Raw genomic sequence first — 12301 nt, forward strand, 5'->3', positions numbered from 1 at the left:
CCATATTATTGTAGCCATGACTTACTTGACTTGAAAAACATATTTTCAGCATTCAGTATTTGATGGTAACATCAAAAGAGAGACTGACCCACTTGACATTTAGCTCAGTTCATCCTCCTAAAAACACTGTATACTTCCAGTAGTTTTCAAAAATCCCAAATCACCATGTGCATTTTGATGCATGCAGTTCAGATTTGAGGATTGTGTTTTCTAGTTATGATTACCTACCACTGTGCTAAGTATTTTGTCTTTAAATATGTTTACTATTCCCTAACCTACAGTGTACATGCGAACCAGGGTCGCCCTTTATGGACATTTTGGGTTGGATAGACGCTGCTTACTGAAGATTGAACCTGCAACTTTTCTGTCACATGACAGAACGCACCTCTGATCTGCCTGCTTGGACAGGTTATTTATTATATGTAAATGATTTTTGTTCTTTTGTAGTATATCAACCCATTCTCACTCCAAACTCGTAAAATACGGACGTTTGGGCAGTGGCTGTCAGCGTCAGAAGCGACGCAAAAAGCGCCCTTCAGAGTGTTTGTAGAAAGCACCAGGGAGAGCAGCAGCTACACGGGGTTTGAAGATGACGTAGCACTAAGAGCGACTACGGTAGCGAGTAGTATGAAAGGAGGGTGGTTGGGGTGGTGGCTGGGTCAATCAACACAGGACTTTCACCCAGGAGACCGGGGATCGTGTCCCGCGTGTCACGTTTCCTAAACCCAATCATCCCGTTCTTCTTTACCCAACCGTCCCGTTCTTCTTTACCCAACCGTCCCGTTCTTCTTTACCCAACCGTCCCGTTCTTCTTTACCCAACCGTCCCGTTCTTCTTCACCCAACCGTACCGTTCTTCTTTACCCAACAGTACCGTTCTTCTTTACCCAACAGTACCGTTCTTCTTTACCCAACCGTCCCGTTGTTCTTTACCCAACCGTCCCGTTCTTCTTCACCCAACCGTCCCGTTCTTCTTCACCCAACCGTCCCGTTCTTCTTCACCCAACCGTCCCGTTCTTCTTCACCCAACCGTCCCGTTCTTCTTCACCCAACCGTCCCGTTCTTCTTTACCCAACCGTCCCGTTCTTCTTTTCCAGAACCCAACTGTCCGTTCTTCATTTTCTGCGTCAAAATTGAAGCCAATAGATATGACGCTAAAGGAGACTTTTAGCGCCAATAACAACGCCAAAGGCACCTGACCAAGTATCCGTATTTTATGCGATGGGAGTGAGAATGTGTTGAGTATATCTGTCTGTGAGTGTCAGGGTCTGCTGGTGCTTGTGTGTGTTTACATCCACTACTGCCTGCTAAAATGCTGGCTCCCTGTTTATTTTCTTCATCGCCTCTGGCTCCGGCCTCATGCCCTCGTTCCATAGAGCCCGTGTCATAAAGCAGGTTGTTCCCTGTAATGGGATAGGTGTAATTTCAAATGAAACTGGTACACGCTGTATAGAAAACAGCCTCCAGCGTGATTACTTTTTAAACAACTAGTAGGGCAGAGAGAACAGTAGTTCAGAGTCAGTGAGTGGAAAAAGTGGATGAGGGAAAGACTGGAATGAAGGTGATTTTTTTTGTGTTAAAAAAAGTACTTGAAGATAGAGAAATACCCGCACACTACTCTTGCTTGTGTTAGTTTTCTTTAATAAATGGTGATGCTGCAGCAACAGCAGTGTGCAGGATTTTCTCTTTCTTCAAGTCCTTGTTTTGTCCCACACACCTGCACAGAAGAATTGTTTGGATGTGCGATTGTTTTCTTTAAAAGTGTTTAAAAAAAAAAAGTAGAAATTAGTTGTGGATATTCACTGTAACACTTCTTGTTTACCGTCGGTTCATGTCCCACTTTCCTGTCCATGTTTAATGTCCTTGTTCTGTCAGGCCTGTCCAGAGCTTTCTCTTCATTTGTGCCTCAACAAGGCTTTTCTGTGGGAGTTTTTTCCTCTTGTCTAACTGAGATGAAGAGAATAAGCTTTACTCGACTTGATTATGCACAGCCCCCTGGGAGAATGTGTCCCTCGACATTTGAATCACAAACCAAGCGATCATCTGTTTTCCTCCTCTGTGGATTGAAGAAGCCCAGTATTACAGAAAATATGCGATATGATAACTGGATATTTACTTTCTACCCGCGTAAGAAAAGCAACCTAAAATAATGTGCCATCCAGTCCTATAAATCTTGAGCTTATCTCCCTTTAAAAACTCATATTTTTGCATCAACATTGGTATAATTTTACCGATTACTAACCTATTTAGTGCCTAATTTAGAATGGCTTTACATAGAGAATAGGAAGGTGTATTGGCAAGAATACATGGGTCACGATAGAGCTGGGCAATGTATCGATATTATATTGATATCGTGATATGAGACTAGATATCGTCTTAGATTTTGGATATCGTAATATCGTGATAAGTGTTGTCTTTTACTGGTTTTAAAGGCTGCATTACAATAAAGTGATGTACTTTTCTGAACTTACCAGACTGTTCTAGCTGTTCTATTATTTGCCTTTTCCCCACTTAGACATTATGTCCACATTATTGATGATTATTTATCTAAAATCTAAGTGTGAAGATATTTTGTTAAAGCACCAATTGTCAACCCTAGAATATCACCGCAATATCGATATCGAGGTATTTGGTCAAAAATCTGATTTTCTCCATATCGCCCAGCCCTATGTCACGATTCAATATATTGCAATATATTTCGATACTGTGCGTAAGGCGATATATTGGGATTTTTAGGTATAAGTATAATTTTAGAAAAACTAATATTTAAAAAAAGACATGATGTGCATAAAAGTCAAAGAAGTTTACTTTAGGTAAACAATTCAGTACACAGAAAATCAAACTGCCAGTTTGGGATTGTGGTTCACAGGTTCTTAGTGAGCTAATGTTTATATGCTAAAGTAGGCCAAAGTTCAGCCATAGCATTTAGTTTTTTCAGCACATCAAGACAATTACAGATGCACCTCCCCATCTTTTCTTTGGCGTTATTAAGCCTTGGAGTTTTAGGGAACAGGCCAAGAATACACATCATTGGACATTCTGCTTGTTTGGTCTAAACTATTTTGAAAATGTGGCAAAACACATCTTTCCAAATGTCTTTGATCCTTGGGCAATCCCAGACACAGTGTGCCCTTTTGTAGCATGGCATTTCACACATTGGTCTGAAATAATGGCACTAAAATGGTAATAGGGAAGGAGTTAACATAAGTACATACGATCCATTTGTACTGTGAAGTCAGAATGGATTTTTCTGAGTACCCCTGACATTAAGGGGGTGTGACAATTTTATAGGTGTGCTTAGATTGATTCCATGTGACAAATGAGGAGTCATTACAGCAAAAGGGCATCTAGGACTGTTACCCTATAAGCTATTTAAGAATATCAATCCAAGAAAAGCATCAAAGGTTAAAAAGCTGCAACCAGAGCTTGCTTGGCATTTCGGCTTAAAAAATGACAATAAAATATAGATTATCAAAATTGTTGCTGTCAATCGCCTAAACAATTAATCATCTAATCATTGTAGCTGTATATCCTATGTTTTTTGTTTTTTTTGTAAATTAAAAGATAAATACCTAGTACTTATATATTTTATTTCTGCTGTTATTGTGTCATGGATAAAAGAAACACTATAAATGCTAAATAAAGCAAGTCAAAAACATGTTTTGTAAGTGTTGTTTACCTGCTTTTTGATGACCATGTTGTTCCCGTTCTGTTTTCCAGCGGAGGAAGTGGAGAGGTTGGCAGCGATGCGCTCTGATTCGCTGGTTCCAGGAACACACACGCCTCCCATTCGGCGGCGGAGCAAATTCGCCACCCTGGGACGTCTGTTCAAACCCTGGAAATGGAGGAAGAAGAAGAGTGAAACGTTTAAGCAGACCTCTGCGGGTGAGACCAACACTCCCGTTATCTCCCAGTTCCTCACCTCTCCCTCCCTGAAGTAAAAACTGCCTCACTCTGTCACAGCTAGGGCTGCTCCATCATGGGAAAAATAATAATCACAATTATTTTTGGTCAATTTTGAAATCACAGTTCTTTAAAACGATTACTCACATGGCATCTGTTATTTTTTGTGCTTCTCCAAACTCGACAGATAATGACTTGCGCTATGAAGTGCGTCTTGATTAAAAGACTGCGTTGCCAACCCGTTCTCACTCCGAACTCGTAAAATACGGACGTTTGGACAGTGGCTGTCAGCGTCTGAAGCGACGAAAAAAGCGTCCTTCAGCGTGTTTGTAGAACGCACCGGGGAGAGCAGCATCTACACGGGGTTTAGCGTATGTAAGGGGGAAATTCTGCGTAGGGAGGTTGGTTAGGGTGGTGGATGGGTCGAACACAGGACTTTCACCCAGGAGACCGGGGTTCGTGTCCCACGTGTGTCTTTAACCGTCCAGTTATTCCCGCGTGTCATGGAAGCGTAAGCCCACCCACGACCTTTTCCTAAACCCAACCGTCCCGTTCTTCCCACGAGTCACGGAAACGTAAGCCCACCCACGAGCTTTTCCTTAACCTAACTGCGTCAAAAGGGACGCCAATAATCCCGACCAAGCGTCCGTATTTTACGAGATGGGAGTGAGAATGTGTGGCGTTGCAGACGTTGTGGTTGGGCTTGTCTTCTCATTCTGTTTCGTCGTCGTTAATAACGTGCGTTGGTCATTGGTGACTCTGTGCTTATGTTTCAGGTGGTTAAACAGATCTGCGGTGCAGACACCACCCTGTAGCAAATCTTGCAGGTGGTGCGTTTCTGTTCCACATCGGATTCCTCAAATTCGAACTTTTCCCAGACAACGGAATTTGATCTCCCCTTTTTTGCTCACCCAACGCGGCTTATCGCCCCCCGCCATCTTCACTCACACACTGCAGTCTATGCTCGCGCACCAGACACCACAAACAGAAGGGGGAGGGGCAAAAGTGCGCTTGTCATTCAGAACACACAACAAAATAAGAGTTTACTTGCAAAATGTAACTTGCAAAATAATCCTTTCGGTTATTGATGATTTAGTTTGTGTGATCGTTAGGAGCCGAAATCGAAATCTCGATTAAAAATTGGATTCATTGCACAGCCCTAGTCCCAGCAGATTAAGGTCTCCCTGTGGCACCTAGCAACAGTGGCGCTGATGAATGAAGCTGCAGAGCAGGTGGTGATATAGGGCCGGCAGCAAAGATCTACTATGTATGATGTAAGGCGGGTAAAGCACCAGGAGGCTTTGGGTCAGCTGCTCCTGCTGCTTCATCAATAGTCTGTATCCTCCACATTCTACTTCGAGGATTGCTCCGGTGCCGCAAGTAATTCCGCCGGATGCATGTCTTTTCACCGATGTCTGTTTCCTTCTGCTTTCTTTGAGCTGGAATTCTAAACTCCGGTGGATTTCTGAGGACTATGGTTAACTGCTCCTCAGATCTCTGCAGGGTAAATCCAGACAGCTAGCTAGACTATCTGTCCAATCTGAGTTTTCTCTCGCACAACAATTTTACAGCTTTTACATGACGATTGTGAAATGCCAATTAACTAGAGCATGTTTTTCTCCCACCCCGGAATGCTATGTGGAGTAACCAGACCCTCCTCCGCTCCACAGCGCGTGTATGGTCTGGCAAAGCGAGACTACTTCATCAACAACCAGACTACTCACCTACTGCTGAGCCTGGTTCTTACTGCACCGTCTGGTTTTAACATTTATTGATATCCAGATAGATGGATGGATACACACAGTACATGAACAAACCACACGGTACAAAGAATAGTGCAACAACTAATGTAATTAGTAAGTAATTAAAAAATATGCCCTTATATATTGGGCAGTAAAAGTGTGCAAATTCCAGTAGGGTTTTCAAAATAAATGTTATTACAAAAAGATGTACGGCAAGGCAGTTTATTTTTAAATCCCAGATCATCAACATCTAGCAAACTGATCTTTGGGCCAAGATTTTGTTTGTCCAAAATCCCAGAATGCAAATGCATCTCCAAATGATACTCGCCAAGGAAGAAATGAATACTTTTCTTTACAAAATATGAATGTGTTTTGGTTTGTTGTTTTTATTCACAGTATATCTAGCGCATTAAAAACAACCTTTACACAGGTTAAAGTTTGAAATACAATCAGATAAATTAGCGTTAATTTCGTCAGACGAGACGAGACTAAATATGTTCGTCAACGACTTTTTTTTCCATGACTAAGACGAGACGATGACGAGATGGCACCAATGTCCAAAAACGCTGACTAAGACTAAATTAACATGCATTATTGTTGACAAAAAAAAAAAAAACTAAGATAAAATCTCTCTTCATTTTTGTCTACAATCGTCTCTACTTTTTCATCATGAGATAGAATATTCCGGCACGTTACGGGCAACCAAAGCATCGCTGCATGTGCCGCTAGTTAACACTTAACTTAACAGCAGGTTACGTTAGCCTAGTGTTAGCTAGTAGCTGGATTAAACAGGGTAGAAATGCTGACAGCTAAACGGTGTAAAGTGTGACTGTATTTAACTGTAAAGGATTCCAACAGCGGGACGTCCTACAGTCACCACCTGCCGTTAAAAAAAAAAAACACGCACTTCACTTGAAACTGGTAAGCCTCGTGGTGCATTCAAAGTTATTGTAAAATACCCTTTTCCTATCTAGTGGATGTTCAGCAATTCACAAGTTATTATTACATTATAAATAAATCATTTAATTTTGACCATATGGCCTTAGCAATAAACAAGCCGTTCTTTAATCTCGCTGACAGTTGTTTTGTGCTCTTTTTTTTTTTTTTTTTTTTTTTTTTTTTTTGATATATTGAGTTTTCTTTTGACTAAAACTAGACTAAAATGACGAGACTTTTAGTCGACTAAAACTTGACTAAAAAAAAAAAGATATGTGAATGACTAAATATGACTAAAACTAAATTAAAAATAGGTGACAAAATTAACACTAAGATAAATAAAAGAAAATATTACCAAAAGTCTAATTTCAAAAAGTAAGAAATGAAAATAACCAATTTAATATAAATGTAAAAATACAAGAGGCACATCCGGAAGAACTACCCAGCAGTATATACAGTAATTAAAACAAGCTCCATCTTCACCAGCTGCAACATTAAAGTGATGAACACAGTAATGTATCAATCATTTTTATCCAATAATATAATATATTACTTGTGATGATCAGGGACATTTTGCATAACCGGTACTTTTACTCTAGGTATTTAGAGTATATTTTGATGATAATACATTTGTACTTTTACTCAACATTTTGACATTTTGCAGTTGTTTTACTCGTAACAGTATTTCTACACTGTGGTATTGCTATTTAAGCTTTTTTTTTAAGCTGCTTTTAAGTAAATGATCTTAGTACTTCTTCCACACTAACTGAAGAAAAGGAAGTATCAAGAGTTTGTGGAAAAATCAAGCAAATTGCTCATTTACACAATATATATTTCTTTCTCTCAGTTTGAACATTACGACTCAAAGCTGTTAATTACAGTGTTCATCGGAGATGCAAACACAACAGCTGTGGAAGTGCAGTTGATTGGGAACGTTCACAGCTTGTTAACTGATTGATAACAAGCAGTTGATTAAAGCGTTCATTGTACTCGCCATTCCCGACCTGTCGCGTGAAAGTGTGACGTCATGGGAGCGCCGTAACTAGTTATTCTCGCGCATGGTGGTCGCGACACTAGTTGCAGTTCTATCCTGAACAGAGGTGGCGCAACTGAGGAAAGGCTACCGACTTTACTATTTCTACGGACTAGAAGAAGAAGAAAAAGGTAACCAATGGCAGAACTGGCAGCAGCATTGACGTCAATGTCAACAGTGGCTAAGATGATGTTGGAGTCAATGGATGAGGAAGAACAGCTGCTTTTGAGCCTGCTTGCAAAGAAACGAAGGAAAAGAAGGTGGAATGTTCATCCTTTGAATAACACCAGACATAAATATGGTGAGTTCAATATCCTCGTGAAACAAATGAGGATGATAGACGAAGAGAAGCACTTTGAATACTTCAGAATGTCTGCACAGCGATTCGATGACCTACTTCGTCGGATCAAGCCTTTCATTCACCATAAAAGAACTCATCTTAACCCAGTAAGTTTACAAGAGAGACTTGCAGTCACTCTGAGAGTCTTGGCATCCGGTACCAGTCAGAATGCAGTTGCTTTTGGCGCACTTGCTCGGAAACCTTGCCCTTGAACTCATCCATGCTTCCTGTTTCTGCTTTGTCGTGCGCCGCTGAAAAAAAATAGTGGTGCACGACCTCTGGTCACGCACTTTAAATCCTGGCGCGCCAGCGAGATTGCCGTCATTTTGACGTCACATTGTCGCGCGACAGGTCGGGAACGGCGACTGTAAAGAGGCCTTTACGTTCACTGCAACACACACACACACACACACACACACACACACACACACACACACACACACACACACACACACACACGCATACAGACGCATACAGGTAGATGCATGCTGTGAGCTTTCCATGCTGTGTCGTCTCGTTTACATTTAATGACCTCGATGTTAGTGAATGTGGATCTTAGTACATATGTCTGATTCTCGGCTACAATCTGCACTCAGTGGCAAACTGCGGAATAGCATAGCATAGGAATATCATTTAATTTGGACGGAGAAATGGGAGCTGTTGTTGTTTCTCAGCTGGCCGAATGGTTTTACATCCCGTTGTCACCGAGAGACACAAACACACAGCAGAATGGCGAAGAGAGGCTGCAGCCAAGCTGTTCTCCCAGCTGTCGCAGCAGGTTGCTTCCTTTCTCTCTATGCAAATAAAATACAATATACATTTTAGCACACACACACATACACACACACACACACACACACATACATACAGGTAGATGCACGTTGTGAGCACCATGTGTTACTGCTGGACTCTTTCCATCACTCAGTCCAGGTGGATTAGATTATGTTGGAATTCATGGTTCATCGTGGTGTGATACAGAGAAAGTAACCATGTGTTTTCTGTATATTATATGTATTTTAATGGGGCTTTTGGGGTGTATGTAGGGTTCACAGTAAGAACAGTGTTCACCGTTACGTTGTTTTTTAGGTACGGTAGAAAAAGTTGTACTTGCCTGAAGTACATTTTGAAACTTTATAAACACTTCATGGATAGTGTCATAGATAAGTTAAAGTTCATACTGAAACTGGAGGCTATTATAAAAAACAACTATGAAATATAATTGCAATAATTAACTTACAGGAGAGACAGTGGTTTCTATCTGTAATTTGTTTGACCACATACATATAAAAAAAAAAAAAAAAGATACAGGTATTTACTTGCCCGACATGGCGTTTTACTTGCCCCAGGCCAAGAAAGTAAAGGCATGAATGATACAAGATAAATGATAACAAGTCAATACTGTAAACACACTACCTTTTCTTTTTCTTTTCCCACTTTTTTGTTGTTGATTATTTAGCAATAATGTTGATAAAAACATAATGCTCATGCCCAGAGAATGTATCAAATCTGAAGCAGATGAGTATGATGACAATCTTTTTTACTCCATGTTGACAACCTTTCAATCATAACTGTACTATGTAATGTCTTATATTAACTGTCTTGTATCATTGGGCCATAAAATATAAAAATTATGGAGCACAGGTTTTGGTAGTACACAGTTATGGTTGTGTGTGTGTATATATATATATATATTTTATTTTATTTATTTTTTTAATTTTTTTTTTAATATATATATATTCTTTTCTGCTTCCTCAGTGTTGGAGAGGAAGATGTCCACTCGCCAGAGCAGAGAGGAGCTCATCAAGAAAGGAGTGCTGAAGGAGGTTTATGAGAAAGGTGACAAAAGTGATCACTAAAAATGTAGGGCGAAATGGTTGAAGTGCTGAAACGACCAGTTGACACTGCCTCCTCTGCCTTAAGTCGGATTTATAGTTGTGCGGAGGCTCCACGCAGAGCTTTCGCCGTAGACTACGTAAGTGGCCTGAGGTTTACACTTGTGCGTTGGTGTGTGCGCATCGATCTTTTTAACAGAATAGCAGGGCCGGTGTGAGCGAGTGAGAGAGTGACGGTGATTCGCTTCAGTGCGAGTACTCTAGAGAAGCATAGTAGGAGAAACAAAGTGTCTCCCCTGTGCTTTTTAACCACGGTCAGAAATCTGTAGCAGGGAAAGTTAACCCTGTCCTTGATTTCATGTTGTTTATGGAGAAGGAGAGCCAGGGGCACGTCAGGCTACAGCGTAGGGTCCGGCGTAGGGTCTTCACGTACCTACGTACATGTTGATTTAACACAGAAGCATAAGTCAGCCTTTATAATTTCAGTCTGTCTTTCACTTAACTATTTTTGACTCTTGTCCCCTTATTCACCTTTTCCTGCTCCCCCACTCTCTGTCTGTATAGACGGCTCTTCCCCGGCTGTACGCGAGGAGGCGAAGATGGAGAACGGGCGATCTCTGCTGCTCGCCTCTGGCATGTTGGAGTCTGAAGGTACTGAGCTGATGGAGGGAGCCTCCGCAGCTGTAGGTAGGCAGCAGAGCCTCGCCACCATTGTCTCTCATCTCCTCTCTCGCCTCACATTGTAGCATCTGACTGTTTTTTTTTATTTCTGCGTTTCTTCTCCTCAGCCTCTCTGGAGTTCCAGATGCCAAGTGACGGCGCGTGTCAACAGGACCACGGCCAAAAATCCATGGAGAAGTCCACTGTGTATCCGTCTGATGGCGCTGAATCAACGCTCTCCAGACCCCCCGCGCTACACAAACAACCTCCTGCGCTGCCACCCAAACCCTTCAACAGGCTACCTAATCACATTATAGGTACGTTTGTCTTTGTGCACGCTCATGAACTGCCTATGTGACTCTTTGTATGCCTGTCTAATATTTTCACATCCTCCCTCTCTGTGCAGACGGTGCCCCGGTGAAGTTGCCGTGTATGTTGTCGAAGTTGTCTCCTCCTCTACCTCCAAAGAAACTCATGATCTCCGTACCTGCAGGGAGCATGGAGCCCTCTTTGCTCGCCTTCCAGAAGTGCCCCCCTCCCAGCCACGCTCCAATGGGCGGACACTCCCTGCAGTACGGGGCGCTAGCCCTCCACCCCCCCAGCCGAATCATAGAGGAGCTCAACAAGACCCTGGCCCTCACCATGCAGAGGTTTGAAAGGTGAGGATCAAACACAGAGAAGTGTGTATGTACAGGATATGAGGAATACTATTTATTTATTAGGTTTATTAAGATTTATTTATCTGTAAATGTGCCAGTGTTAGTCAGCCAGCTAATTTTTTTTACCTGTAGTCCTAGTTACCTAGCATGCATTCTTTATGCTGGGGTGAAACTAGTGCACGTGGAAAGGCCCTGCCCGGCCCGGGGATCGAACTCTGCAGTGCCTACTTGCTATGAGGCAGCAGTGCTAAGCACTGAGCCACCGTGCCGCCATGTATTAGGGCTGCCCCCATTTTAGTCAATGAGTCGACTAAAATTTCTCTAGTCGTTTAGTCATCTTTTATGCTTTTTTTCATGCTCTTTGAATTCTGAGCACATCTCTGATAAACACCAGATTTAAAGTGGTGTTTTTGCACGTGGAGAAACTCGACAAAATAACACAAGAGTGTTAGTCGACCAAGAGTTACTTTAGCCGAGGACAGCCCTAAAACACATTTGCATCATGTACAATTTTGAGTTAAGTTTTTACTTTTAAAAAAACTCTTCTTTAGAAACTCTTCCGGTTTCTGCTGAAATGACTGCAGGGAAGAACAATACTGTCGAAGTATCGCAAATGGAAAACGGAGGTGTTTTCATCAGCTCTGGTCTTTGATTGGTCATAGCCGCGTTCGTGGGCTTTTCACCCGTTTCACCCTCTCGCACCCAGCTGCTGTTATTTCACACCTTCATGCGACGCTGAGCACACACCGCTGACCTTTGCCCTTTCCCACCGACCTGCAGCTCCATGATGCACGCCGTTCCCACGGTGATGATCGAGTGTGACGACGACAAAGAGAACCTCCCCAACGAGGTGGACTACGAGGACCTGCCTGACGAAGAAGAAGAAGAAGAAGAGGAGGAGGAGGAGGAAGAAGACGACGACGATGAGGAAGACGAAGATGAGGAGGAGGATGATGATGATACATTGTTTACAAGTAAGTCTTTTTTTTCTTTAGGGGAATAAGTAGGGCTCGGGCGATATGCTTTGTCCCGATTCGATTCTTTCAAGATGCATGGGTTCCAATTTGATTTTGTTTTGCAGTTTTTATTTGTTGTGATTCGATAGTATTCAATATTGCGATTTTTTTTTTTCCTTCTTTAATAAAAACAAAAGTTGAGTAATACACTTCTAGAGACAATATATCATGAGACATTTCT

The 12301-nt window shown here is 41.9% G+C and overlaps 1 protein-coding gene across 3 annotated transcripts in view; it reads left to right on the forward strand.

Annotated features, from left to right (window-relative positions):
• The window catches only part of phactr1 (phosphatase and actin regulator 1), a 46617-nt gene that overhangs the window by 25031 nt on the left and 9285 nt on the right, over positions 1-12301 (forward strand). For 2 of the 3 annotated variants that reach the window (XM_036007273.1, XM_036007271.1), the window contains exons 2-7: positions 3720-3884; positions 9709-9789; positions 10350-10472; positions 10574-10762; positions 10852-11104; positions 11885-12078. In XM_036007273.1, coding sequence (XP_035863166.1) covers positions 3720-3884; positions 9709-9789; positions 10350-10472; positions 10574-10762; positions 10852-11104; positions 11885-12078 — 1005 coding nt within the window. The remainder of the gene's footprint in view (positions 1-3719; positions 3885-9708; positions 9790-10349; positions 10473-10573; positions 10763-10851; positions 11105-11884; positions 12079-12301) is intronic. The other variant, XM_036007272.1, reaches the window with a different exon arrangement.

The sequence above is a fragment of the Sander lucioperca genome, chromosome 11 (assembly GCF_008315115.2).
Source record: "Sander lucioperca isolate FBNREF2018 chromosome 11, SLUC_FBN_1.2, whole genome shotgun sequence".
NCBI lineage: Eukaryota > Metazoa > Chordata > Actinopteri > Perciformes > Percidae > Sander > Sander lucioperca.